Source organism: Penicillium soppii, assembly GCF_028829465.1.
Source record: "Penicillium soppii strain IBT 18220 chromosome Unknown utg000003l, whole genome shotgun sequence".
NCBI classification, from domain to species: Eukaryota; Fungi; Ascomycota; class Eurotiomycetes; order Eurotiales; family Aspergillaceae; genus Penicillium; species Penicillium soppii.
In genome coordinates this window covers 1,414,425-1,439,762 of record NW_026643233.1, presented here as the reverse complement: position 1 = coordinate 1,439,762, position 25,338 = coordinate 1,414,425, and the positions used below count along the sequence as shown (strand labels likewise).

At 47.5% G+C, this 25,338-nt stretch overlaps 13 protein-coding genes across 13 annotated transcripts; 6 read left to right on the top strand and 7 right to left on the bottom strand.

Annotated features, from left to right (window-relative positions):
• Positions 1-114: 114 nt before the first annotated feature.
• Positions 115-1,395, bottom strand: N7529_002682 (putative cell cycle control protein (Cwf23); the record flags this gene model as incomplete). The annotated part of the gene is made up of 1 exon (XM_057238210.1): positions 115-1,395. One exon carries the CDS (start codon positions 1,393-1,395, stop codon positions 115-117), a length of 1,281 nt encoding a protein of 426 aa, XP_057100821.1.
• A 558-nt stretch (positions 1,396-1,953) lies between these two features.
• Positions 1,954-3,492, top strand: N7529_002681 (uncharacterized protein; the record flags this gene model as incomplete). The annotated part of the gene is made up of 3 exons (XM_057238209.1): positions 1,954-2,038; positions 2,095-2,454; positions 2,510-3,492. 3 exons carry the CDS (start codon positions 1,954-1,956, stop codon positions 3,490-3,492), a joined length of 1,428 nt encoding a protein of 475 aa, XP_057100820.1.
• Positions 3,493-3,676: 184 nt separating this feature from the next.
• N7529_002680 (amidohydrolase family protein) lies at positions 3,677-4,878 on the bottom strand (the record flags this gene model as incomplete). Its single annotated transcript, XM_057238208.1, has 2 exons — positions 3,677-3,837; positions 3,888-4,878. The coding sequence occupies 2 exons, from the start codon at positions 4,876-4,878 to the stop codon at positions 3,677-3,679; spliced, it is 1,152 nt and encodes a 383-aa protein (XP_057100819.1).
• A 525-nt stretch (positions 4,879-5,403) lies between these two features.
• N7529_002679 (uncharacterized protein) lies at positions 5,404-5,718 on the bottom strand (the record flags this gene model as incomplete). The annotated part of the gene is made up of 1 exon (XM_057238207.1): positions 5,404-5,718. One exon carries the CDS (start codon positions 5,716-5,718, stop codon positions 5,404-5,406), a length of 315 nt encoding a protein of 104 aa, XP_057100818.1.
• A 1,996-nt stretch (positions 5,719-7,714) lies between these two features.
• On the top strand, positions 7,715-8,831 carry N7529_002678 (isopenicillin N synthase family dioxygenase; the record flags this gene model as incomplete). Its single annotated transcript, XM_057238206.1, has 2 exons — positions 7,715-7,786; positions 7,842-8,831. The coding sequence occupies 2 exons, from the start codon at positions 7,715-7,717 to the stop codon at positions 8,829-8,831; spliced, it is 1,062 nt and encodes a 353-aa protein (XP_057100817.1).
• Positions 8,832-9,053: 222 nt separating this feature from the next.
• On the bottom strand, positions 9,054-10,023 carry N7529_002677 (SDR family NAD(P)-dependent oxidoreductase; the record flags this gene model as incomplete). The annotated part of the gene is made up of 2 exons (XM_057238205.1): positions 9,054-9,895; positions 9,951-10,023. 2 exons carry the CDS (start codon positions 10,021-10,023, stop codon positions 9,054-9,056), a joined length of 915 nt encoding a protein of 304 aa, XP_057100816.1.
• A 1,496-nt stretch (positions 10,024-11,519) lies between these two features.
• Positions 11,520-12,295, bottom strand: N7529_002676 (DUF202 domain-containing protein; the record flags this gene model as incomplete). The annotated part of the gene is made up of 2 exons (XM_057238204.1): positions 11,520-11,908; positions 11,971-12,295. 2 exons carry the CDS (start codon positions 12,293-12,295, stop codon positions 11,520-11,522), a joined length of 714 nt encoding a protein of 237 aa, XP_057100815.1.
• A 776-nt stretch (positions 12,296-13,071) lies between these two features.
• N7529_002675 (NAD-dependent succinate-semialdehyde dehydrogenase) lies at positions 13,072-14,800 on the bottom strand (the record flags this gene model as incomplete). The annotated part of the gene is made up of 4 exons (XM_057238203.1): positions 13,072-14,077; positions 14,137-14,524; positions 14,589-14,676; positions 14,780-14,800. 4 exons carry the CDS (start codon positions 14,798-14,800, stop codon positions 13,072-13,074), a joined length of 1,503 nt encoding a protein of 500 aa, XP_057100814.1.
• Positions 14,801-15,427: 627 nt separating this feature from the next.
• On the top strand, positions 15,428-15,926 carry N7529_002674 (uncharacterized protein; the record flags this gene model as incomplete). Its single annotated transcript, XM_057238202.1, has 2 exons — positions 15,428-15,644; positions 15,715-15,926. 2 exons carry the CDS (start codon positions 15,428-15,430, stop codon positions 15,924-15,926), a joined length of 429 nt encoding a protein of 142 aa, XP_057100813.1.
• A 511-nt stretch (positions 15,927-16,437) lies between these two features.
• On the top strand, positions 16,438-17,424 carry N7529_002673 (MBL fold metallo-hydrolase; the record flags this gene model as incomplete). Its single annotated transcript, XM_057238201.1, has 1 exon — positions 16,438-17,424. The coding sequence occupies one exon, from the start codon at positions 16,438-16,440 to the stop codon at positions 17,422-17,424; it is 987 nt and encodes a 328-aa protein (XP_057100812.1).
• Positions 17,425-17,853: 429 nt separating this feature from the next.
• Positions 17,854-18,400, bottom strand: N7529_002672 (uncharacterized protein; the record flags this gene model as incomplete). Its single annotated transcript, XM_057238200.1, has 2 exons — positions 17,854-18,228; positions 18,287-18,400. The coding sequence occupies 2 exons, from the start codon at positions 18,398-18,400 to the stop codon at positions 17,854-17,856; spliced, it is 489 nt and encodes a 162-aa protein (XP_057100811.1).
• Positions 18,401-19,739: 1,339 nt separating this feature from the next.
• Positions 19,740-20,947, top strand: N7529_002671 (alcohol dehydrogenase family protein; the record flags this gene model as incomplete). The annotated part of the gene is made up of 3 exons (XM_057238199.1): positions 19,740-19,985; positions 20,049-20,130; positions 20,229-20,947. 3 exons carry the CDS (start codon positions 19,740-19,742, stop codon positions 20,945-20,947), a joined length of 1,047 nt encoding a protein of 348 aa, XP_057100810.1.
• A 787-nt stretch (positions 20,948-21,734) lies between these two features.
• Positions 21,735-24,209, top strand: N7529_002670 (uncharacterized protein; the record flags this gene model as incomplete). Its single annotated transcript, XM_057238198.1, has 5 exons — positions 21,735-21,861; positions 22,273-23,747; positions 23,811-23,963; positions 24,053-24,130; positions 24,192-24,209. 5 exons carry the CDS (start codon positions 21,735-21,737, stop codon positions 24,207-24,209), a joined length of 1,851 nt encoding a protein of 616 aa, XP_057100809.1.
• Between the last annotated feature and the right edge of the window lie 1,129 nt (positions 24,210-25,338).

Below are 25,338 nucleotides of genomic sequence, written 5' to 3'. Positions count from 1 at the left end.
TCTATTCAACTCATCATTGTACATACAACGTGCTTGGGGTATCTCTTATAATTTAAACCAAGGCCGAACCGGGCCGAACATGTGGAACAATGCAAAGTGAAGTTGGCTTCGCAACTAGGTAGTCTTAGCCGCTGCTTCTGCTGCGTCGGCGGCCTCGTCTTCTCGAGCAAGCTCTTCTTCGAGAGCTTTGCGCTCTTTCTCTCGCTGTGCGTTCTTCAGCTTCATCATAGTAACCTCCTGGAAACTGGGCGTACCCGGCGATGGATTGAATGATGATGCGTTCGGAGCAGCTGCCGCGGCAGATGCAGAAGTGAATGAGCCAAATGAAGGCGTTTTTCCAGGCGGAGGAGGGGCTGACTTCATGCCCGTAAAGTTGAACGAAGGCTTAGCAGTCCCATTGGAGGTGTGGCTAGAGGTCTTTGGCGCGGTTTCAGCGTCTTGGGATTTGGATGGTGCATCTGTCGCAGATTGGCCGGGCCCTAGATCGGGCTGATTGCCTGATGCCCAGAAGACAGACTCGATAAGACCCCATTCACCATCTTGACCCGCATGCTGGCGGAGCTTCTTCTCGCTGTCGACCACAGCAGTGTGAGCGCTCACAATCGAGACGAAGACAATCACGCCCGTCGCAACAGTCTTCTTCTCCTTGTTGTTTCCAATCCGCTGACGCTTATCCTTGAGCATGAAAGTACTCTCAACTTTTCCAAACGGCGCAAACAACACAGCCAACCGCTCAATATCAAGCTCCAGCCCACGGCCCTCCCTCACCCATCGTACTTTCACCGCACGCTCAAGCTCAGGAACACCCGTCTCCTTCGACCGATCCACCCGCTGACTACTGCGATCCGCCGCCTTACGCGCTTCCTCCTCCTCTTCCCGCACCTTCTTCTGCTCCTCATCCACCTCCTTCTTCAGCTTGTCCTCGGCCTCACGTCGCCGCCGCCGCCCATCCTCCGCAATCCTCTCAATCTCCCGCTGTAATTTCTCCTCCGCGTCGTCCTCGCCACCCATCCACGACCTCTTGGCACCTTGTTTTGCGCCCGCGCCGCCATCCGGCGCACCTGCTCGCTCGCGGGCTTCTAGGTCTTCGCGCATCTTCCGCTTCGCGGCGCCCATCATGTCGCGCTCGCGCTGCTTGCGCTGGCGCGCTTCTCGCGCATTATCGTAGAGCTGGCGGACGTCTGGATCTGAAAGGACATCGTAGGCGATTTGTAGGATGTGGAACTTGTCGATGTCGGCTGCTGTGGGGTTTGCGATCTTGTCCGGGTGGTACTTCAATGCTGTACGGCGGTATGCGCGTCTGATCTCGGACTCGTTGGCGGCGGCTGGGACATCAAGGAGGGCGTAGAAGTCTTGGTTTGAGGCGGCGTGCGCCTTGAGATCGTCGTTGGACATGTCGATTTTGGCTTATGCGAATGCCACTGAAAGCTTTGATGGGATCAGTGAAGAGTGGAGGGCTCGGGGTGGCGAAATTCAAGTCTCCTCTTTTTAGGAGATTTGAGTGTATTCCAAATCTCTGTGACAAAAAGAGAGACTAGCTGCAATAAGAGGGTGGTTGCTGAGTTGGAAATTTGTTGGAGGTTCGGAGCTTTGGGGCGGTGGGTCTGTGGCCTCAAACCGCCAACTGGTGTACTGTAATAAATATAAGAACAATCTACACACTTTGTTGCAAAAATATGAGACCAATCATCTGATTGGTCTGGAGCCGTAGATGCACTGCGATAGGGAACTGGGTCTATCTAAATTTGAATATAATCTTTATGATCTTGTTTGAGGCGCAATTTTACGTTCACAGCACCGATATATAGATTGGCCCAAGGCACGTGCAATTAGCTTCATTATGTTACATAGTACTCTTCTACATTACTATGTTCCCATCACTTCCTGAGTGATCAGTAGTCCCTTACACTTATTGGAGTCCATCGACAGTCCCTAGATTCTATATATCCGACAATGGGTGTGACACCTCCATCCAAGATCCAGCTAGCCCTAGCATTGGCCGTTGTCAAGCAGAAGCCCCCAGACAAAGACATCAAAGGTACGAATCTTCATCTATAAACTTGAACCACCCAAACACTCCTAATTCGATTGAAGACTATATCTTGGACGTTCGAAGTTTCATAAAAAGCTCGAAAGATCTGGGCCATGTTTCGATAGACAAGTTTTTCGACAGCGTTTCCTTCTGGCAGCAGGCATACGCACAGTCAGAGGCAGGACAGAGCAAACTTCAAGATGAAGTACACGAGCTCCAACAGCGTATTGAAGGTCTCATTTCCAAATTGAGAGCCAAAAACACAAATGACCACGAATCTTCCCAATCGAACAAGCGCAAGGCGCCTGGCGCTGGGAAGAGTGCGAGTATCTCAAACGTGGCCAAAAAGCGCGCAAAGCTGTCGAGCAGTATTCAAAAGACTATTCCATTGATGGATGATGATGATTCAGGCGATGAGGATGGTATTGACCCAATCCCTGTCCCGCGGGTGTAACATTTGACCTAATATGACGACAGTTTTGTGTCTCAGCAGGCAATTGTATACACTTCAGAAGGCGCTCCAAAAAAAGCCAAACACCAATTCCTCGATCAATTCCCTGGCTATAGCTGCGGTGGTCTTATGCAAGTCCGCGGAACAGAAGTTGATTAAGACTGTCCAAGATGGGAGTATTTTGAACGAACAGAAATCTTCCCAAATTGGAGTCGCGCAGGCAAATTCACCGAAAATTGACGTTGTTTTCAATGGGGTTACAGTCGCTTTTCATCTCGTTCAGAAAGCGCTGCAAAAGCTGACTGCAACTGAAAATGGTAAGCAGCACCAAGGCCAGGTCACTTACTACCTAGTAGGCTTGTTTGAATCAACCATGAGGGCGCTCACATCGCATTGCACTTCCATTTCCAAGAAATCCGATCACAGTATAAAAAGGAAGATCCAAATTACCGACAATGAGGAAGCGTCTCAGCTCGCAGACCTGCTCTGCACAATGGCGATCTCCTTGGATCTGAGCCGCACCGAGGCCCAGGAGGTAATGGAAGGGTGTCTTTTCCTTGTCCTAGATCGGATGGGAAAATTGCTATCTCTCCACGTCTTTCACGACATCAGATTGCCAATGGGTCTTTGTCCAAAAATGAGATTCCCCGAAGGACTAGATGCAATGACAGACGAAGGTCTCATGCCAAACGAAGCACAACTTGAGACCAGGCATCTTACCCAGCTTTTGAGCAGAATGCTTGATGTTGAGTCCCGCCAATCATCCCTCGAGACATCGGCTGCTCGTCAATTCATTGCGAATGCCAAAGATCGGTTGCAAAAGACCCTCCTTCGGGCTGTATTTGGACCTGATGATCACTTGTTCCACGAGGTTTTGCGACGGCCGCAAACCCCACCTCCACTTGATAGTCCGCCGATGGAACAGGAGAAGTTTTCGGACTGGTTGACTCATGAGTTATGGCGGCTGGTTGGCTGGGATGTCTTGAGGACTGTGTTTGCTTCAAGGTAATTTTCTGGTGTGACAATGGTGGACTCAGATTTGGAGACAGAGACAGATGAGGCATGTCTACTGGTGATTGTCTATATTTATCTCACCTCATGCTTATCCCCTTTGACTGACTTACAAGCAAATTACACTGATATGAGTCTATGAACAGGCCAATGTATTTATAGAAACAATTTAATATATTTACTTACTCTAAGTTCAGAACACGAGCGGCATTTCCGCCCAGAACTGCAGCCACAGTATCCTTCTCTCCCTCAAAAGTCTCATCTATAGCCTTATAGTTCGTCGTCACACTGAGCCATTCTTTCTCTCCTTCATTCAGAGGAGGGAAAAATGGATGATCAGTACCTAAGAAAAAGTCAGCCGAAAGCAATACGACCAATGAATGAAGAACTCACCAAACATAAGACGATCAGTACCTCCCCCAACAGTGACTGCCGCCTTCAACCCAGCAACACCGTAAACCACCGCATCAAGGAAGATATTCGTCTTCAAAACCCCCCAGATACTCCTCTGCGGGCCAGGAACATCCCCGCCATTCTGCACAAACTTGCGCTCATGCAAAATACAACTTTCGATGCGCCCTGCTAAAAACGGCAACGTGCCACCGGAGTGCGCCAGCAAGATCTGCAGCCGCGGGAACTCGTCAAAGACTCGAGCCAGCAGCATGCGGGTAACCGCAATGGTAGTCTCGAGAGGGAACCCCAACGCCAGAGGAAGGACATGGCCATAGCGACCTGTCGCCTCTGCACCACCAAACGCCTCACTGGGAAGACCATAGTGAGGATGCAAGAAGAGAAGGAGCTGCGTTTCCTCTAGCGCAGCCCAAATCGGCCCAAGCCGGTCGTCGTCAAGACCACTGCCCAGTCCGGACGTCCCCATAATGACGCCGCGGATATGCGGCAGGGTTTTGAGTCTTTTGATCTCGTCTACGATGATCTGGGGACTCGGCGCGCTGAGCGGCAAAGCCGCGAAAGCGAACAGCGTCGAGCGCCCCTGCAGAGGGAGGGTCTTGTCTGGATTAGTGGAGGCGTTGTGCTTCGCACAGGTAACTTCCAGATCATTGTTGATCTGCTCGGCCCATTTCTGGGCTTCGGGGGGCTCGAGGAAGTCCAGCCATGGGTTTGCGAGGGAAATCACGCTGCAGTCGATACCGTGCTGTTGCATGAAGTTTAATTTGACGTTGATGTCGGAATAGGATGAGTCGACTGGACGGCCGCGCTGGTCAATTGGGATTGCGGGGTCGTCGTCTGATGAGAGGATTATCAGGCGTGGTTCGCCGTTGACTGGGTCGTGGATGTAGGGGACTGTTTTGCGAGCGCGGAGCATCGCCATGTATGATGGGGGGTAGACATGGGTGTGAATGTCAACGACGAGAGGGCGAGACATGGTTGGTATAAAGGAAGACTGGGCAATTGAATGTAAAAGGCAAAGAGGGAAATGGAAATGGAAATGGAAATAGAAATGGAAGTGAGAGCTCAAAGTCCCAAGTGAGGGGACAAAGATAAGAGCTGCATATGCGGGGATTCGCTCCAGGTCTGCCGTGGTACCATCTGGTCGCTACTCTTGACCCCTGTTGATATGAATACTTCTCTTTATGTATCTACTATTCAAGTCGATCTCTTTTGTATCCGAGAGAGAAGCCTAGTTATACAAAACTTGAACATGTAAACATAAACCTTTGAAGAATGTGACATGTTTCATTAGAGATGCTATCTGATCAGCTTCTAAAATCAATATCCAAGTTCCAAAGCCATGGCACCCATGCATACAATCCAACAAAAGTAAAGAACCCCTCATTTGGCTCATAAAATGCGTCGTTGCCCGTGCTGGATAATAATTTCAGCAAATATCCATGCACCAGGTTGCTTGCCAACGCACAACAGACCTACGTTCTCATCCAATCAAGTAAATTTAGAGCTTTGCACCAGCCAGAGTAATAGGCTTCGCGTTGGTGAAGTTAGGGATATCCGCGAACACCGCGGCACTGCCCTCGTCCTTCAGACCATTCTGCAAAGACTCCTGGCTTTCCCACTCAAGAGTAGCCATGATGAGGTACTCAGAGCGCGAGCCGTCCAGCGCATTGGGGAATTTAGTAACGTGCCAGCTGTTCAGGCCGTACTTCTTCCAAGTGGCTTCGACAAGAGGCATGTGAGTCTTCATGTAGTAGTCCTCGTCGAAGCGGATTTCGGCATCGTTGGGGTACATGACAATGGCAGTGAATGGCATATTGGCGGGTTGTATTTGTGAAGAGAGGATTGAAATGGAATTGGGTAGGAAAGGCGAGAAGAAAAGAAACCCAAACCCCGCGGTGTTTAGAAGCTGAGACGCAGCTTATTAATGCAGTTCCAGGTGGAGCCGAACTATCGCCGAGGTACAATCTTCCGATGAAAGGATTGCTGCCTCCAATGCATTCTCCCCTGAAAAATACGATATATAATCGATTTAGCCTGCTTTGAGCTATCATTAGATAAGTCCTGGTATCATTATCTCTGAGATGCTACCTTTTGTGTATTTGGTCATACCTAATGATTCCTTGATTATTTATCACCGCTTCGAGTCCGCCAGTCGGCTCCATTGCCTTCAAACACCCAGCACTGCTTCTGCGTTTATCAATCTCAGGGTGAGATGATGACGTAGGGTGTTGGAATCGAAACTGAAACGGTTCATATTGCGCAATTGTTGCATTCGTCTATGCCAGGGACCCTAATTCAATGTGCGAATGGCTCCAATTCATTCTGACAATGGACGCACAGCTCAACAGCCGGAGTTCCGACAATGTAAATCATTGGGTCAGTGCTACAGCGGGAGCCTCACCGTGACTCGCACTTGGACGAGTTTGAGCGCCTCTGTTATCGTTGGCCTGGTCGGCTAGAAACGTTTACTAGTGGCAATCGTTCTAATTGATCCTACGACCCTAGAAGGATCTGCTTGGATTTGAACCCGTTCCTTTCGATAAGTCGTAGTCACGATTTCGTAGTCATTGTTTCGCGTGACAGACAATCACCCCGCTAAAATCGGCGTCGTGCCCGTACAAGATAGTGAATGAATACATGAAGACTAAGAACTCAGGCATGTAAACGTCGTGCATACGGTCAAGGGGAAGGGCCTTGCAGATAAGAGCATGGGAAATAAGATAAGACATCAAAAAGCATAGAACTGGTCAATTGGATGACGAAGGAAATCTATTTGCGGCTTCTCGTTTCTGTTTCGTGTGTTCCAGCCAGCTTTGGGGGTTGGTATGGTGAGAGACCTGTAGTGATCTCCGAAGTCATGCGATGCTTGGCCATAATTTCTGCCAGTGGTGTCGGTGAAATCGCTTAGAAGGCCATCATAAATGGTATCTTTGGCTGATGCCTTGATTTCTTGAAGAGGGCAGACAGTATCCTGCAGATGCTCGATGTTATTGTCCCAGTTCGGCGATGATAGCAGCCTCCCGGAAGCTGCCGGAGATTTGATTTTTGACAAGAAGCCAAAAGGTGAATGATGGGACGCTGACAGAAAGGGTTACGGGGAACGCGAGTTGAAGGCACCTGGCTATGAGAAGAAAATTTTCCTACCACTGGCTTTCATTTGTGTTGTTCTGATTGTCAGGTTCTCAACGATGTCTTTTATGAAACGGGGAGAAACTGTTACCCACATGCCCAGGTGACAGGTCGGGCTTAGCTCAGCTTTTAGTTACATTCATTTTAGCCCACAAATGCAGATCATTTTCCCCCTCTATTTGCTTTCAGTACCGGGCTACAAGTTGCCTCACTTTTGCCCTTGAATCTGTCAATGAATGGCTAAGTACTGCACCAGCAAATGGGGGATACTTTGATCCACCGGATGCCTTAAAACCTTAACTTGATCTCATTCTTCTTTTGTGGAGATGGCGAAGAGTGGAGATGCGGGAAGCGGGTGTGTTTACGTATGTAGATATCTTCGAGCAAACAAACTTGAAGTCATAGGTTCACAAGTAATGCGAGCTACGATCAATCCAGTTTGAAACACAAAGATCCAGAGAGGCAGCTGTATAAGAGCTATATAAGCCCCTGAGATGCATGTATCGACTCTTATCTTCTTATCAGCGTTATCATGCACCATGGTGTACATTGTATGCACCTGACCCCCGATCTTCTTTTCCCCTCTTCTTGAGATCTTCCTCAGTCCAAGCTTTTGTTCTTTTAGTCCTACTGACCCAAAGCTCCTTCCTCTCACATTCAACACTAAGCTTTCGTACACCATGACCTCTAACCCTACCCAGGAGATCCATCCTGTGTCTACTGCGGTGGACAAGGACGACCTGAAGATACCAGTGAGGAATGCTTCTAGCTTAGACCCAGCAATCGCTAACTGGCATTACGCTCGAGCTTATTGATTTTGGTCCTTTCTTCACGGGGACCCCATCCGACAAACATGCCGTCGCTCTCTCAATCACCGAAGCATTCAAGACATCTGGCTTCCTCTATCTAAAGTCCCATGGAATTCCACCCTCCGTGGTGACCCGGGTGTTTGCATCATCTGCTCGGTTCTTTGCGCGACCCCAGAATCAGAAAGATGGTTTGAGCTGGACGTCCCCACAGTCGAACCGTGGTTACGTCGCTATCGGGCGGGAGAAGTTAACCACCGTTGACGAAACAGATGGCGAGACTCTGCGCGCCTCCGCTCCCGATATCAAGGAGACAATGGAGATTGGTCGCGAGGGAGTCGAAGGTCTGCCCAATCGCTGGCCCGATTATCTCGATGACGAAGGCAAAGAGTTTAAAGAAATCATGCAGTCGTTTTTCGAAATGGGCAAGACCCTTCATCAGCAGATCATGCAGGCCATCGCATTGGGCATGAATCTGCCAGAGCACTTCTTTGATGAATTCATCGATGCAACCGATAACAATCTGCGCCTGCTTCACTATCCCCCCGTCAAGAAAGAGGTCTTCCAAAAGAACCCTAGCCAGGTCCGGGCCGGCGAGCACAGCGATTACGGCTCTATCACGCTACTATTCCAAGACAGACATGGAGGCTTGCAAGTCCGCAGCCCGAAAGGCACATTTGTGGATGCAACTCCCATCGCCGATACCATTGTTGTGAATGCTGGGGATCTGCTCGCTCGGTGGTCCAATGACACCATAAAAAGTACCCGCCACCGAGTAATTCAGCCACCTGTGCCTGTAGGCGAGAAATCCGAAGATGACTCGGAGACATACCCTGCGCGCTACAGTGTCGCCTACTTTTGCCAGCCGAATGACGACAAGTTGATTGGGGCGCTGCCTGGTACCTTCGGCGAAGATATCCAGGTCGAGAAAAAGTACTCGGAAATCACAGCAGGCGAATACTTGGTCCAACGGTTGACTGCGACTTACTGACCGGTCTGGTCCCGATGTGGCCAGCTGCACTGATACCCACTAGCGGCGACATTACTCACTTTAATCATCTTGAAGTTGATTTCTGAGTTTCTTGTTTATTCATTAAGCCATTGAGCATTTTCATGTTTACATATACCGTGTCTATTTCATTCTATGTTTTCCGAGCCCCAAATACACTCTATGTATCTCCAAGACTCCCACACTCTAATAGAGCAATGCATCTCAGTAGACAGCAGGCACAACAGAGATCCGACCACCATCAGTCACCACAATATTGCCATTGATATACCCGCCCGAGTTACTAGCCAGCCAAACAATCAGCCCCCCAATATCCTCCTCACTACCACCACGGGTCGCAGGGATCATCTCACGAGGGAACGAGTCATCCGAGATCCCCCGGCCCTGAAGCCCAGCATCCTTGAAGACATGCTCCGCCATCTCGGAATAGTAAAGACCCGGCGAAATGCCATTAACCCGAATACCATAATCCGCAAAATTGGTCGAAAGCATCTTAACCAGATGCGTCGTCGCAGCCTTGGAAGCATTATACGCAAAACTAAACGGCACCTTACGATTATAGCCAGCAATAGAGTTGGTGATGATAACCTGCGCGGTCGGCGCCGAAAGCACGCCCTGTTGCGGCTCCGGTCGTCGTTTATTCGCCGCCTCGAGAAGAGGCAGGAAGGCCAGGAACGTGTAGTACGAGCCGGTGACATTGACGTTCATTACGTTCGTGAACTCGTCCATTGGCACGTTGAAGAGCTCATCGCGGACTGTCGAGAGAGAAGGCAGCGACCCGTCTGCTGCGCGCTGCGGGGCTTTCATCATCGGTCCCATGATGCCGCTGTTGGCGACTAGCAGGTCGACATGTGTTGTTTGTGCTGCTACGGCCTTGTAGGCTGTCTCGAGAGACTCTTTCGAGGTGATGTCGCATTGGATGGGGATGACGGTGCCGTTTAGGGTCTGCGAGGCGGTCTCTTGCAGCGCGGCTTCGCGTCGGCCCAGAATGAAGATTTTGGATACGTTGTTGGCGTCGAGTGCTTTAGCCATGATGCGCCCGAGGCCTGTTTTATCGTTATTGGCTGCGTGCGCGACCTATAGGCTGTAGATGGTTCTTACCGCTTCCGCCTCCGGTGATTACCACCACGCGGTCTTTGACGGAGAATAGATTGGATGCTTGAAGGTGAGCCATGATTTGTCAATTGTTCGAATTGATGTGAGGTTGAAGTCAACAATTCATCCCCTCGTCCCCTCATATCACGTCATCCGTTGTTTCTCCACCTTGGACTGGCGACCGATAGTTATACAACGTAGTCTCCGCTGACGGTGAATTACGGAATGCGGTTCAGTGTGCTCTTGCCCTTTACCCTTATCAGTACGGGCTCAGGCTCAGTGATTGCTCAGTCGTGCTCAATGTCGGCTCAGTGAGTGCTCAGGCGTACTAGGTGATTCCTTACTAAGCCTCAAGTGAGCACCCTCTGATTGGGCCAGCACAAAATAGACCATACTCAAAATAGACGGACCCCACAGGGCCATCTATTCCGTGATGGCTAAGCTAGTCCGTCGGTCATGTTTGGGCTGCCCTCGATTTCTAACTACCCTAGCCCATCAGTGATTTGCATCATATCTGTGGTGCAGGAAAAAATGGAAATAGTCATGCATTACGGGGTAATAATGTCAAAATCTACAAATTCTTGAGCTGGCTCGAGCTCAATATGTCAGGTACAAAAGGGGATCATGTCCAGCTCTGGATATCTCATGACTCCTTTCAAATTCAGATCGCTTTCCTCGAGCAGTGTCTCCAAGCTTAGATCAGGCGGCGTCTTCGATAATGGGCGGACAGCTCTTATTCTCCGAACGCGATGAAAAAGCGAAAAAGAAGCGTCGACATTTTTCCTTAGTCTTACCAGTAGCTGCATTATTCAAGTAAAAATATTTCCTTCCAGATCCCCGCGGTTACTATGATAGAATCAGAAGAGCTAGAAAAAAGCTTCTTATCCAAGATTCGACAAAAGCATATCGGCAAACTATGACCCCCCATCATCAATTATCCAAGTACAGTCCATGGATAATACCGACGTAAATTTGGGGTACTCTTCGTCTATGAAATACTGCGGGGGTCTCCTTACATTATAACAACTTTCGGCAAATATATTTTCAATCTCTACCGGTTCTTCCAATATCCTATGCTAGGTGAGTATCCATATCAAGTATTATGAAATCATCTTATGTTTTTTGCCAGCTTTATTTCTTCAATCCAGCGCCACCGGTTGGAATTGGTCGTGACAAGAGAATGTTAAGGTACGCCTGCTGAGTGGGGAAATTGGGGAAAATTGGGGAAGCCATAGAAATCTTTTATTACAGCCCCGCTACAGACTACAATTTTAAATCTGCGATATCGAGAATCTATTAGATAACAAGATAGATAAAAGATATCAAAAACCATGGAACTGGTCACCGGTAACACATAGCATCGATGGTATACACGCGGACCTTTGACTCGATGTGGGAACTTTTTGAGTGTTTGAGATTATAATCTATTCCATTTGTCTATCGACACATACGACATAGTACAGAACACAGCCGAATCCATGAATCCCATGGAGCTCTACCGCCAATAAGATGACGGCAAAATGCATTTATCGCGGCAGGGCTTTCAATACCTATGTGGTATGATTCACCTCTATCTCAGAGTATCATCGCAATTGAAATAATGAGGGTCACAAAGATGATCTTAAAAGTTCTTGTTAGAAAGGCGTTTGTTGTATTCATTCCTTGTGAATCCATAGCTACCGCAAACAGAAGTAATCCGACACAATTCAGCTCCCAACCGCGGCAGTGCACTTTGCCTCGCAAAATTGCAGTCTGCTGGTCCCAGAAACGATAGGCGCCAACCAAGGCCACCATAGTGGCCACACAATTGCAGGTGACTGAGAGAGGAATACCGAGCTCGTAGAACCGCATATATTCTCGGGAAGACGGTGATTGCGGAATGCGGAAGAGCTGTGCAATCAGAGCCCCTTGCATTGCAATGGCAAGCGAAGTGCGGATGTAGGCGAGGAATGTTCTTTCCAATGCTGCAGTTCATTGGCACAAAGTACGACTATAAAGCTCACGCGTAAAGTATAACTCAACTCACCAAAATGATCGCGTTTGCTATTTTGGGGGACTTTCAAACTGACGTGATGCATCCAAACACAACGGATCTTATGCCAAGTTCCCGTTGAACCATGATCAGGCTGTTTTACACTCGTGTGAGGGGACACGCTGCGACGGGTAGCTTGCAAATGTCTACCAACCAAGGAGGGCAACAAAGGGTGTTCCAGTCCTTGATCGTCTTCAGTCTGAATGTGACGTAGCTCAAAGGCATCCCTGTCATCTTCCAGAGCAAGTGGAATCTGCAATTGGTCCCCTCGAAAAGAAGCGCTGGTTGGATGTCCAGGAGGTGCTCGTGGCTTGGCCATGGTGAAGTCCGACTTGCACATTCAAAGTTCCCAGGGTTTCATGATAGCATTCTTTCCTAGCGGGTGAAAAGGTCGAGCTAGACTTTGGATACGCCGATGGCTCATGAGCAGACTGTGCTTCCAAGTTTATTGATACCCGAACTGGACAGCTTCCGCAAAAGATTCCGGGTCGGCTTGACATCCTTAAGCCTGCCCGAACCCGCCAAAGTGCAGTACCCGATAGTACCCAATAAACCCGAAAGATAAAGCGAGAGATGATAATGACACCATACGACGAGAAAGGAGAACCAATCTCTTTCCAAGTCAGAGGCTACGTAATGTCCTAATAGATAGTTACCTAGGTATCATCTGGGCAGTAGTACAACTTTCTTCTGCTCTCCTCTCCCGTCTTATACTTCCCAATTCCACACCTGGCCAGCCTGATACATTATATACTGCTCTGACGTCTTCCCTCTCATCTCCCAGTTCCTCACTAATTAACTCTCTACTTAACTACAAAATCCATCTAAGCATTGATATTATATGCGGGATCATTGATTACGGGAACCGTCGGGGTTTGTTGTGGTATATTCTTGGTTAGGACATAATGACAGTTTCAATAATACTGACCGAAAAAAAAATATCAATCGAGAACTTTGGAAGCTCAGCGCCATCATCTAAATATCTATCTAGTATGAGGCACAGGTCGTGATGGAACTCAAGTACATAGGGTGGTCAAAGAATTGAAATATTTGTATATGTAGTGGAAGCTCCAGGGTGCTTCTCTTGTCTTTCCTTTAAAGGGAGGCGCTCTCAACTGTCATTGTGATTGTCTTTGAAATAAGGTATTCCGCAATTGCAACGTCCTTTCCGGACTCCTTGCCATAGCCTGACATCTTCATACCACCAAATGGAGACTCGGCTGCGGAGGAACTGCCAGTGTTTAACCCAATCATACCCGCTTCCAATTGTTCCATCATTCGCCAAGAGCGGTTGACATCCCTCGTAAATACGTAGCTTGCAAGGCCCATATCTGTGTCGTTTGCCAATTTCACAGCCTCTGCTTCGGTCTTGAACTTGTATAGGCCGGCGATAGGTGCAAAGCTTTCCTCTTGGGTCACAAGCATAGATGAATCCATATCACGAAGGATTGTGGGCCCAAAGAAGTAACCATTCCTGAGCTCGGAATCAGAAGGAACTTGGCATTTATGAGCAATCTTGGCGCCACGCTGGAGGGCGTCTTTCACCTGACTCTTAGCCTTGTCGACACCTCTTTGTGTGGTCAGAGGACCCATGGTGACCGACTCCATGCTTCCGTGGCCAAGTTTGATGGTCTTTGCGTGCTCCACAAGCTTAGTAAGGAACTTTTCATATATTCCTTCTTGGACGTATATCCGATTAGCAGTCACGCACGCTTGGCCCGCATGACGCCACTTAAGGGATGTAAGTTGCGCGAGAGCGAGATCTTGGTTTGCATCATCGAAGATTATGAACGGGCAATTGCCACCAAGCTCAAATGTGACTTTCTTCAGACCTACCGCACAGTGACTTGCAATAATGCTGCCCACCCGGGTAGATCCGGTGAACGAGACTTTTTGCACCAGAGGGTGTTTGCAAATCGCCTCTGACAGGGATGGGGTGTTTTCATTCGAAGTTGTCATCACGTTAAATACGCCCTTCGGAAATCCTGCCTTTTCGGCGAGATATGCTAGAGTAAGTGTCGTCAAAGGTGTTTCGGGTGACGGTTTGGCAATCATCGTGCAACCTGCAGCGAGAGCAGCTCCCACTTTCCGCAGTATCATCCTAGATTCGGGTCAGTGAGTACCAAATGGTAAATTTTTGCTTCGCGTGGGTGTACTCACGCAATTGGAAAGTTCCAGGGTACCAATGCGGCACAGACACCAATGGGCTGCTTGATGACCAAGACACGGCGACCGGGTGCTGAAGGGGTGCTAATGTCTCCACGAATTCGCTCAGCCTCCCCAGCAAACCACCAAGTAAAGCCAGTAGCATAATCAATTTCACCAAAGGCTTCACTCAGAGGTTTGCCAGTTTCATAGGTCAGGATAGTGGCAATATCATCACGACTTTCGCGGATAAGATGGTGCCACTTTAAAAGCAGTTCTGCTCGAGTCCTGGGATTCAATAGTCGGTACTCTTCAAAGGCCTTCTGTGAGGAGCGCACAACGGCGTCTACATCTTCCTCTCCCAAATCGGGACAGGAGGTGAAACATTGGCCTGAGCCTGGATCTAATAGTGATTCGTTTAAGTTATATTCAGTAAAGCCAAGATTAGTTTGATGCCATCTGCATACCTTCGACACTGAATCGCTTCCCAGATTTCGCTCCAATCCATTCACCGTGGCAATATGCCTCATTATTGAAAAGAGCAGGGTCTTTGAGCTGTATGGCCGTTCAGTTGGGTTTCTTCAAGCCGTCATTCAGCTCTCAGGAAAGTTGCCCAGGTGGGAACATCCAGTGAGTTTCAAATACTAAATGAACTTACAGTGAATGGCAACGAAGACATTTTGTAAGTACTAGGTAGGTATGTTCAAGGTATGTGATTCCAAGGTTGGATGGAACTTGAATATCGCAACGTTCAAAGTTGTCAGCAATGTGACTTGGCTAGGTATAGCATATATGATAGATATTTATATGTGCATTCCTGATTTCTGGTCTTATAACATCAATCACATCAGCTAGGTGCCAATAATTTCCGGTAGTTTCAAGGTTTCCGATGGGGTAACGAACGGCATCATTCTCGGATGTCGGAACGCTATGTTGGGGTAATGTGAGGAGAACTAAAGTGGTGATTGGGGAAGTTAGTGGCGACTCATTGATTATGACAAACTTGACAATTTCCAGTCAGAAAATGCCCCGCGGAACCAATTATTGGCACGCCATGGTTTTGGCGGGGCTTTTATCGTCATTGACCGTGAGGTATATGAGGAGGAATCTCGTTACTCCATAGAAAGTGGAACGTTGTCTTTGGGGAAAGTGGGTACCTCGGCGCGTTCGGCAATCTTGTCAATTGTACAAGACATATAACAGTCCCAACATGGCGTTGATAAGATATCCAGTGAAATAAAAATTATCAATGCTTCGATTGCGCTCTATTCGTGCCCGTCACTTCAGCCCTTCCTCTTTCAGAACCATGTCGGACAAGCCAGAGCTCAAATCTCTCCATCAATCGCTCTTCGACGAGGGGTTGAAAGTGCGCAGGGCAGTTGTGGGAAATGAGTATGTGGATCGATCTTTGGCCAATGGGTCAAGTGAATTTGCACGACCCGGACAAGAACTAGTCACAGAGTGGTGTTGGGGCCATATTTGGACCAGACCGGGTCTAGAGAGAAAGCAAAGAAGTCTCTTGAGTAAGTCAACCTTGAAAGAATTGAATAAAAACAAATCATCCTGTGCAATGAATTTAATCAACAATATTAGACTTGGGCATGTTGATTGCTCTGAAGGCCTGGCCAGAGTTGGCGGTCCACACTCGGGGTGCTATCAACAACGGCCTTACAGAACTAGAGATCCGAGAGGCGGTCCTCCAAGCTACTATCTACTGTGGCGCACCAGCGGGAATTGAGGCAACGAAAATCACCGAAAAGACTATCAACGATATGATCGAGAAAGGGGAGTATCAGCGGTCTTGAGGTGGGAATTATCATTGGGCGGTTCATGCTGTAAATATGTATAGCCACGCTAAACCATATTTTTACGAAAGAACTCGACAAATCAAAGTTTGAAGATAAATCAAGAGGTCGTACGTAGGTACCATTAAACATCAGGTAGTGTATCGTGAATAAACCGCTCACGTGGTCATGGTTTGTTGAGATTTTGAAAATTTAAGCCATGGTATCAGCAGAAACAGACGGAGAAGCAATGCAATAATATATCGATGCTACCGAGGAGGTAGCGAAACTGAAACTCGGGAAAGATGAGAGAGGAAATCTATGGGATCCTGATCCAACTGTGGGACAACTTGATCCTCCAACACTTGCACTTTTGGGGAATAAATGTTGCAGGTTGGAGTCGGGGTCAGATCCCAGGGGTTGGGGATCAAAGGCGGGGAAGAGACCTCGGTCTCCCCGATAAAGATAAGAAGCAACACAAGATTGCATAGCCTCCCAAAGCCCTCCATTCTTCTTAATCATATGCGGAGAGATGACAGGATCACTGAATACCGTATCTGTGCATGCTCTACGAGCAGGCCAGTTGACTCTCCCAGAAAGACAATTTATTTCACCCATCGAGGATTCAGACCAGAGAAAGACTGTTCCATCATTGTCCTTTCTTATTCAACATGAAGCCAGCTCGACAGGAAAAGTGACTCGCTTGATTTTTGATTTGGGGATACGACGAGAGCCAGAACTTTACGCAGAGCCCATTCGTCAACATACCACAACTAGACAGCCCCTTCATGGGCATCCAGATGTCATTGATTCACTTTCACTGGGAGGTCTTTCTAGCTCAGACATTGATTTCGTCATCCTCTCTCATGTTCATTGGGATCATGTGGGTATGCCTTCCGACTTTGCAGATACCAGTTTCATCGTTGGCAATGGGTCCCTGGATCTCTTGAGTGGAAAAAAGCAAACAAACAACGGCGGCCACAGTCACTTTGAGAATGATTTACTCCCAGAAGATCGCACAATAGAACTTCCCGCACCGCCCAACGACGATGTACCTGTTGTTGAGAAAGCCAGGGGGTTGACCAAACTATCTCAATCCCTACCCTTTGGTCAACCTCTATGGAAATCGTTCGAAACGCTGCCGCACGTTATTGACGTCTTTTCTGATGGAAGTCTTATGATCGTTGATGCACCTGGCCATCTTCCCGGCCATATTAATCTACTCTGCCGAGTCAATGTCAATCCAATTCGATATGTGTATCTCGCTGGCGATGCCTGCCATGACCGTCGGATTCTGATTGGCGAGAAAGGGATAGCAGAGTGGCCCGACTCAAATAACCCCCTCAAGATCCGCTGCATTCATGCCAATAGAGATAAAGCAATGCAAACTATCAGGATGATCAGAAATTTGGAAACACATGGGACACTACTTGGTGACGTGGAGGTTATACTAGCGCATGACGCTGAATGGGCAGACTCTGCAAATCTCGAAGGCAAATATTTCCCGGGACATCTTTAGGTAGCGGAAGAGACAATGGAACGATATGTAGAGTCTCATAATTTTGCTACACATCTTTTTTTTCCCCAACGGCTGCTTTTTGGGAGACTTAATAGGTAAATTTCATATCTTTTCCAACCATCATGCCTATACTTGCAAAGGTTTATATTTTGAGCAACATTAAATCCAGCTTCCAATCCTGAATCGCCGCAAGGGGTGCACCAACACATTCCAAGCAAGGATGGAGATTGCGTGACCCAATCAAATGCCGCATCAAACGGCTCGATGATGGCCCAGGTATGATAAATGTAAAAACAGAAACGAAAAAAACCCCGGTAGTACTAGTACACCTGATCATTGAGGTTTCCAAGGTTACATTTGTTATTATATGGGGTTTAAAGCATCATTCAAAAAGCCCCATAAGCCCATCTGCTTGTATCCCAGTCGCATTCAATCATTGATATCCCCTTCAGGGCAGATTTTGAAAAGCGGCAGAATCTTCAGTGAAATGTTGTCGTGAGCAAGGCAGATGAAGACGCTTGGATCCGCATCAGATGACTTCAGCGTTTCAACACTTTTCTCGGCCACGCTGGGGTCATGATACCCACTGTTGGCTCCCGTGGAGACCTGGTAAAAAGACCCTTCATTGGGACGGTGATCCAGTACCCCGGTGGAAGACAATAAAGGTGGCGCACAAGGGCAAAAGAAAGAGGGTGCACCTGAGATAGACCGAAATGTACCAGCAAAATGACAAAAATCCCCATCCATGAAGAAGAAGGTCGTAGGACTTGTTCTAGCAAGACCGCAAATATGGCCAACAGCATGCTAAACATGTACATCAGATGAATTTCCATTGAACAGAGTCTGATAATCAAAGACTCACGCCAGGCGCATCGAGAATATAGAAGGAACCGTCCCCAAAGAAGTCATGGGCCTTGAATCCCCCAATCCCTTCATCACAAGAAATTTCCGGAAGGGTACGGTCCCTAACATACATTGTCCTAGTCAGTTCATTTGATCGAATATCATTTCAACTTCAAATCTGCCAGCCTACTCACTCAATTTCATCAATATGACCCCTTGCGGATCTTTTTGCTATCCCGGGGCAAACGCGTCAACGAACCCCGGCCCTACAACAATTTCAGTGGACTTGGGAAACCGCGTGCTATCCCCAATGCGATCCCAGTGCCAGTGGCTCCAAATGATTGAATTTGAGTAACCGTCAGCTTGGAGCAGCGATTGGTATTCGGATATTATGAATACCTGGACCATCTAAATTGAATTTGCCCTCTAAAATTTCATCCACACCTTTTTGGAACTCAAATCATTCAACATGATCAGAAATCATTTTCCTTCGCGGAGATCCAGTTGAAGGATCTTTTCGAGAACCACAATCAAGTAGCATATGCTTATTTTGCGCCCTGTTCTCGGCTAAGAAGCACACTGTATTCATGAGCGTGCCATGGTCTGGTCCGCCGATGGGGGGGGGGGGGGGGGGGGGGGGGGGCTGAATAAATGCGGTGGAATCACATATCATTTGCAGGGTGGTATCAATAACCTTCACTGACACAGTGGAATTTGATGGTGGTACTTCAAACGGAATGAGACCCCTGAAGATGCATCCTGAGTTGACTATGGTTTTAGAATATACCGTCAACGTTGAAAATTTGAAATATTCTCTCCATATCACGCTTGGAGAGGTTTAATTAAATACCATCCCTAACCCCGGTATTCTGTTTACGTAGACATCAATTATTGGTATTGAGGAGGTTTGGGGGTTTGATATTGAGGCAGCAGTATAGTGGGTATGGTTTTTCGTAGTCTCGAGTCCAAACATGCCATTTGCTTGTTCCAACCTTGTAATATCCATATAGTAAATACATGTGATTGGAATGCGAGAGCACTGGCCAGAAGTCAACTTGAAACGTCGGAGGATGGCTACCTACCTAGGTAGGTAAGATTGCGCTCGACGTGCGTAATGAAAACTATGATTGTATCTAGATGAATTTTGGGCTTGAAACTAGTAGGTCAGTGCCGGCACTTACGTAGTCAGAAAGCCATCCATGGACGTGAGCCTCCAAGGCTATATTGGGGAAGTTTAGGGTACCCCGCATTTCCCCCGAGACGCCCACTTCCATGTTCCAATGCATCACCCGCGGGTCGGATACTAGGCAGTAGGTAGGTAGCGTTGGAACCGACAAAACGGGTGAATTACCTAGGTATATAAAACAAGTCCACGGGTGTCAACATAATATAGAAATATCACCTCAACTCATCATCTATAATACTCAATTAGTTTTACACACTTATTCGAAGAAGAACTTCAAACAGATACAATGAGAGCTGCTGTTTTCAAGGAGGTGGGAAAGATTGTCGTTGAAGACAGACCAATTCCACAGATCACAGAGCCATCGGAGGCAATAGTCAAAGTCAAGCTTGCGGGTATCTGCGGAAGTGACCTCCACTGGTATCGAGGACACCAGGATATTCCCGCGGATTTTATCCCGGGTCATGAATTCATTGGCACTGTAGTCTCAGTGGGAGATGCTGTCAAGACCGTCAAACCGGGAGATGAGATTGTGGTAAGTAACTAGGCGTCGAGGAGCTTAACAAGAGAGGTTGAAAGCTGAAGGCACATTTTCAAGGCTCCTTTCACTACCCAGTGTGGCAATTGTTTCTACTGTTCTCGACAGCTGACTAGTCGTTGTGAGAAGAGTCTGTTATTCGGTAAATCAATAGCCCCTTCCCTTGGTTGAATTGAACGGAAGAATGGTCAAAATAATGATTGAGCAGACCCATTTATTAACATATCACTCGGTTTGCAGGTAATCGGTCGCATGGAATTGGGATCGATGGTGGCCAGGCAGAATACGTCAAAGTGCCATTCGCAGACACTACACTTGTTTTGTCTCCGAGCACGGTCCGACCAGAGCTTCTGGTACTCATGTCAGACATCTTTCCAACGGGATACTTTTGTGCGGCGCGTTTTCTGAAAAACATGCTCAAATCGGAGGCGGCAGAAAGTGTAGTCACTGTGGTGGGATGTGGTCCGGTGGGAATTTGTGCAATCGCCAGCGCTCTTACATGGTGCCCCAACGTCTATGCCATTGACATGGTGACCGACAGACTCGCCGAGGCGGAAAAACTTGGTGCAAAACCTCTTTTCCTCTACGAAGAACCAGAGAGCAAAATCAAAGCTGCCACTGGTGGCCGAGGCGCTGACGTTGTATTGGAAGTTGTTGGAACTGACGAATCAATGCGTCTCAGCCTGGCTCTAATCCGTCCATTCGGATTCGTTAGTAGCGTGGGTGTCTTTCTTGGTGAATACAATTTCTCAGGGCCATTATTGCACGCGAAAAATGCGACATTAGCCTGGGGCCGTTGTCCCGTGCGTGGCATTTTCGAAGAAGCTTTGGAATGTCTGGGCCGGGTTCAAGACAAGGTGGGCTTTCTGTGCGATATGTATATGAACTTGGAGGAAGCTCCTCGGGCCTACGAGATTTTCAACCAACGCAGGGCTCACAAAATCATCCTCAAGATTTAGTTTGCTTCTCGCGCAAGTAATATAGAGGAGTCACCGGAAATTCTGGCAATTGACCTGTTTGTCCATTCCTTTGGACGCGAATTTCCAGTCAATAGAGCAGAGAGAACGAGGAGGGGAAAAAAATAGTGATCTTTAATGAACATTTCAAAGAGCTTCCATTTGATTTATGTCACTCACAAGGGCATCGAGAAGCCTTCATATGTCATCCCTGAAGGAAATCGGTACATTCCTCATCTCTCGATTCTCGTTTAGATTGTATCTCCTTAATTCAACACGCGAAGTTATACATGTAAAATGAAGGAAGATGAGGGAAATAGTTGACCGGAAGGTATTCTGACCACCGCATTCGACCTGTGTGGTTTCCGTAGCAACTGATTGAGGAAGATGAAAATGAACAACTCGTGGAACAGGATTTTACGGAAACGATGAGAACTTGTACTGTTAGTCTTTTCGGGAAAGCCCGGATTCTTAAGTTGCGAAGTTGACCTCCGGGGTTGATGAACCTTGGAAGGCCGCGTCCTGGGGCGTTAAAGGCCAACGTTTTCAAAGTTTTTTCCCGCTACTTTGTCATGCTAGTGACTATATGGTCACATGATCAGGATTTATCTGAGGTAATGATTCCCCGGAACATCCATAAAACATTCATTATTACCTGCAAATGGTGTTAATTTTCAGTAGAGGATTCCAATTTTTCTCAAGTCAAGTGACCTAAACGGGTAATGCAATGCGTTTCTGATTTACCGAATGATTTCTATTAAAAAAGCTCTTTTGTGACTATTGATTGATCATGGGTACCCCCTCACCTCCACCGAACCCCGTCACGCAAGTTTCTGCTCCAACGAAAAAGTTCAAATGTGACACATGCCAGCGCCAGTTCAGCCGCCGCGAGCATCTGCAGCGACATGAGAGTACACGTGAGTGTGGCCATACCCTTCCCGCTCTTATCAACTGGGTCCGATTTTCCATCTAATCTGTATGTAGACAACAACTATAAACCATTTCATTGTACATTCTGCCGTTATTCATGTCGTCGAAGGTAATATTTGGAGATTTGGCCCCTCATACCCCGATACTACCATGATGTTTATAGCTGAACTGACCTTCCTGTAGGGACCTACTCAACCGCCACATCAAACTTTCCCATGCTAACAGGCGGACGGATAGCGGTATTCGCCAAACTGCGTCGTCTGATACCGCCCAAGATGATTTCAATAGTGAGCCGCTCAGTCCATTCGTGTTTTGACATGGTTGAACTCTATTGACGACAATGAAAGGCGGAGCACCCCAGTCATCACTGCTTCAAAGTAATACATACAGTCCTAGAGAGCAAGCCTCGCAAATTCCAGTTGACGCGATTTGTGCGCCATCGGTGCTCGCCTCTCAGGAAGAGCCGCCTGGTTTGCCGTACACTAATGATATTGTGCACCCACCAACTTCCTTGTCTTTTCTGGGTATAGAAGAAAGTTCCCAGTCTTTCGGATTGAACTACCTGGATAACGTCTACCTACCCCCTTGCTACAACCAACCAGCATTCTACCCCGACTTGAATATCGAGTCTTTTATCTCTCCCGTCGATGTTGGGGACTTTCATTTTGACCACCCCACTACGACTAAACAACCACCAACTGACTTTTCCCACGGCGAGACTCATTCACTGGCACCAAGACCTACCATTGAGCGCAGCAACTTGTACGTTGCCTCATTTGCACGTGTCTCACAGGAGAATTGGCAGTGGCTGTCTGTCCAAGTTTCCAAATTTGCGGACGTTCTACCGGCAGACTATGAGCTACCTTCTCGACACGCAATTTCACGATATATGTTTGGTTTCTTAACTGGTTTTCATCCGCACTTTCCTATCATCCACACACCCACCCTTCTCTTTCAGGAAATGGCCCCCGAGCTCATCCTTGCCCTGGCAGCTGTTGGGAGTAACTATTGTCTGGAATTGCACCAAGGAGTGAAGATTTTTTCCATTGCAAAGTCGATTGCCATGGAAAGAATACGTTGCCGAGAAATCTCCATTCAGTCTCAATCTCCGCTTTATAATCCAACGCGAGCGTCCAACCAATCTCCAAACACGATTTGCAATCCGGGCCAATCCAGCTTCGATGGGGTCAATATGGATAATGGCGTTCCTAGCCATCAGGCTCATCATGGAGACCTAGAAACGATCCAATCATTATTTTTCCTCATGGCGATGGCGACCTGGGGTGGCGAGCAACGATCTTTAGTGAGACAAGCCATATCAACACAAAGTGTTCTTGCAATGCTTGTACGTCAGCATGGCCTCTCAGAACCCACTGAAATGCCTTTAACGTGGCATAAATGGGCGCGAGCAGAAAGTGCGCGCCGTACGAAGCTTGTCATTTACTGCTTTTTCAATCTTCACACTATAGCCTTCAACATACCTTCGCCGATGTTGGTGACCGATTTCCAGCTAAGAATTCCATGTGCCGAGTTTGAATGGGAGGCATCTAATGCTACAAGGTGGAAAGCAGCAAACGAAAAGTCATCCAAGGCCCCACTGTTCCAAGATTGTCTCACAGGATTACTTTCGCAAACCGCATCTGCGCCCATGTATTCTTCTCTCGGTGGCCATGTTTTAATCAGCGCCCTACTGCAACGTATCATTTCTATACAACAGTCGATCAGGCTAGAAGGAATGGAAAGCGAACCTTTCCCTGAGCTTTCTAAGTCACTTCGACGAGCCTTGCAGAAATGGCAGAGTGGCTGGGAGCAAAATCCTGAATCATCTTATAGCCCACTTGACAATTTTGGCCCTATTGCTTTCAACTCAAGGGTAGGACGCTCTATTGGTCTGATATGCACAGCTTGACTTTTTTCTTACCATATATTCGCATAGGCTCTTTACCATCTAGCCCATGTTCGTCTCGCGATAGATATTGGCCCGGCTCGTTCCATATTGGAGCCCACCCCTACCTTGATCGCACATAGATTATATGAAGCACCGAGACTACAGAGAAGTCCTCGGCTTCTTCTCGCTGCGAAGCACGCGGTATGTTTATCGTCTTTAATGGTACAATCTGTACAGATGACACCGCTGTATCTGTTGACTTTCAAAAGCTGATCTTTCTTCGCTCACAGGCCGCTGCTTTGTGCTCACCCGTCCAAATGGGTGTTCATTTTGTTGGACGCGCACCAAGTTGGTCTGTCATGCATGCGGTATGCTCACTGGAGTATGCTTACGCGCTTAATCAATTTCTCCAAACTACCACCCACCCAGATTTGGACCCTCCACTAGAGGAAGATGATAAAGCTTTACTTGTTACCATTAAAGAGACATTATGTGAGGTTGAGACTTCAATGCTTGGCGGAAATGTAAAATCGATTGATGCAAAACCTCAACTTCTTGGTGCCAAAGCAGTCAGAGCATGGGCCATGATACTGGACGGGATGCGAACGTGGAACGCAGTTTCTCTTATAACCAAAGTATTGTTCATTTATGCCGATCTACTAGAGCATGATATTTAGCCTTTGTACTTCGAATGAAAACCGAGTTTGTGTCGGACCTCATCCAATTTGAACTATAATGTATGGTCAACTTAACAATGAAGCCGAATTTATTGGCGAAGTGTATACTTTCCAAGGTTAAATTCAAAATTGTACGGCCATGTCTGAATGGAAAAGAAATTGACTGACACTTTCCTGAGGTCCCCGCAGTGGAAAAGTACACAAAATTGGGGAAGGTAATGAAGGGTGCCTGCAAGCTCTTGTAAGTTTTGCGCTGTGAGGGGAAAATAACCCCATTTTATCAGGATAAAGATGGGGAAGACAATTGGAAGTGCCTTCAAATTCGGTATGGACTAGACCACTCATCCCAATTGGCAATGACCTTCTCTAGCCGTACGTAGGTACCTACCTATAACTAGCGGTTAACAAGATATGTTTAATCATACTAGAAACTACCTAGGTAGGTAGCTAGCTGCCCGAGTGATTAATACTCTTGGGATCCGAGTCAAGTTTTGAATACCGACCAACGATCAAGGTTCAAGGTTCCAACCTGAAACGATACCTTTCCAAGGTTATTGCCTACAATCTATGGTGGCGTTCTGCAACTTTGACATAATTGTTCCTCTAAAAGACGAATTGATACAAAATAGGTAAGCTAATTCTCGGTCGTTCAGGGGGAGGTGTGAAGAGGGAGAACAGCTCCGGATACATGATTGCAGTAATATATTTCGATGACGGCAAAGCAAAAACTAGAGGCAAACCTCACGATAATCCATAGGTTTGTATGACTTTCAAGATTGTCCCAGTAGCCATGAAAAGGGAAATGGAATCAGGTTATTAGATGTGGCTGATTAGAAACACTAGTTTTCAACCGGTCCAATATCCACACCTAGGTCTGGATGGAAGTCGGAACAATCTTG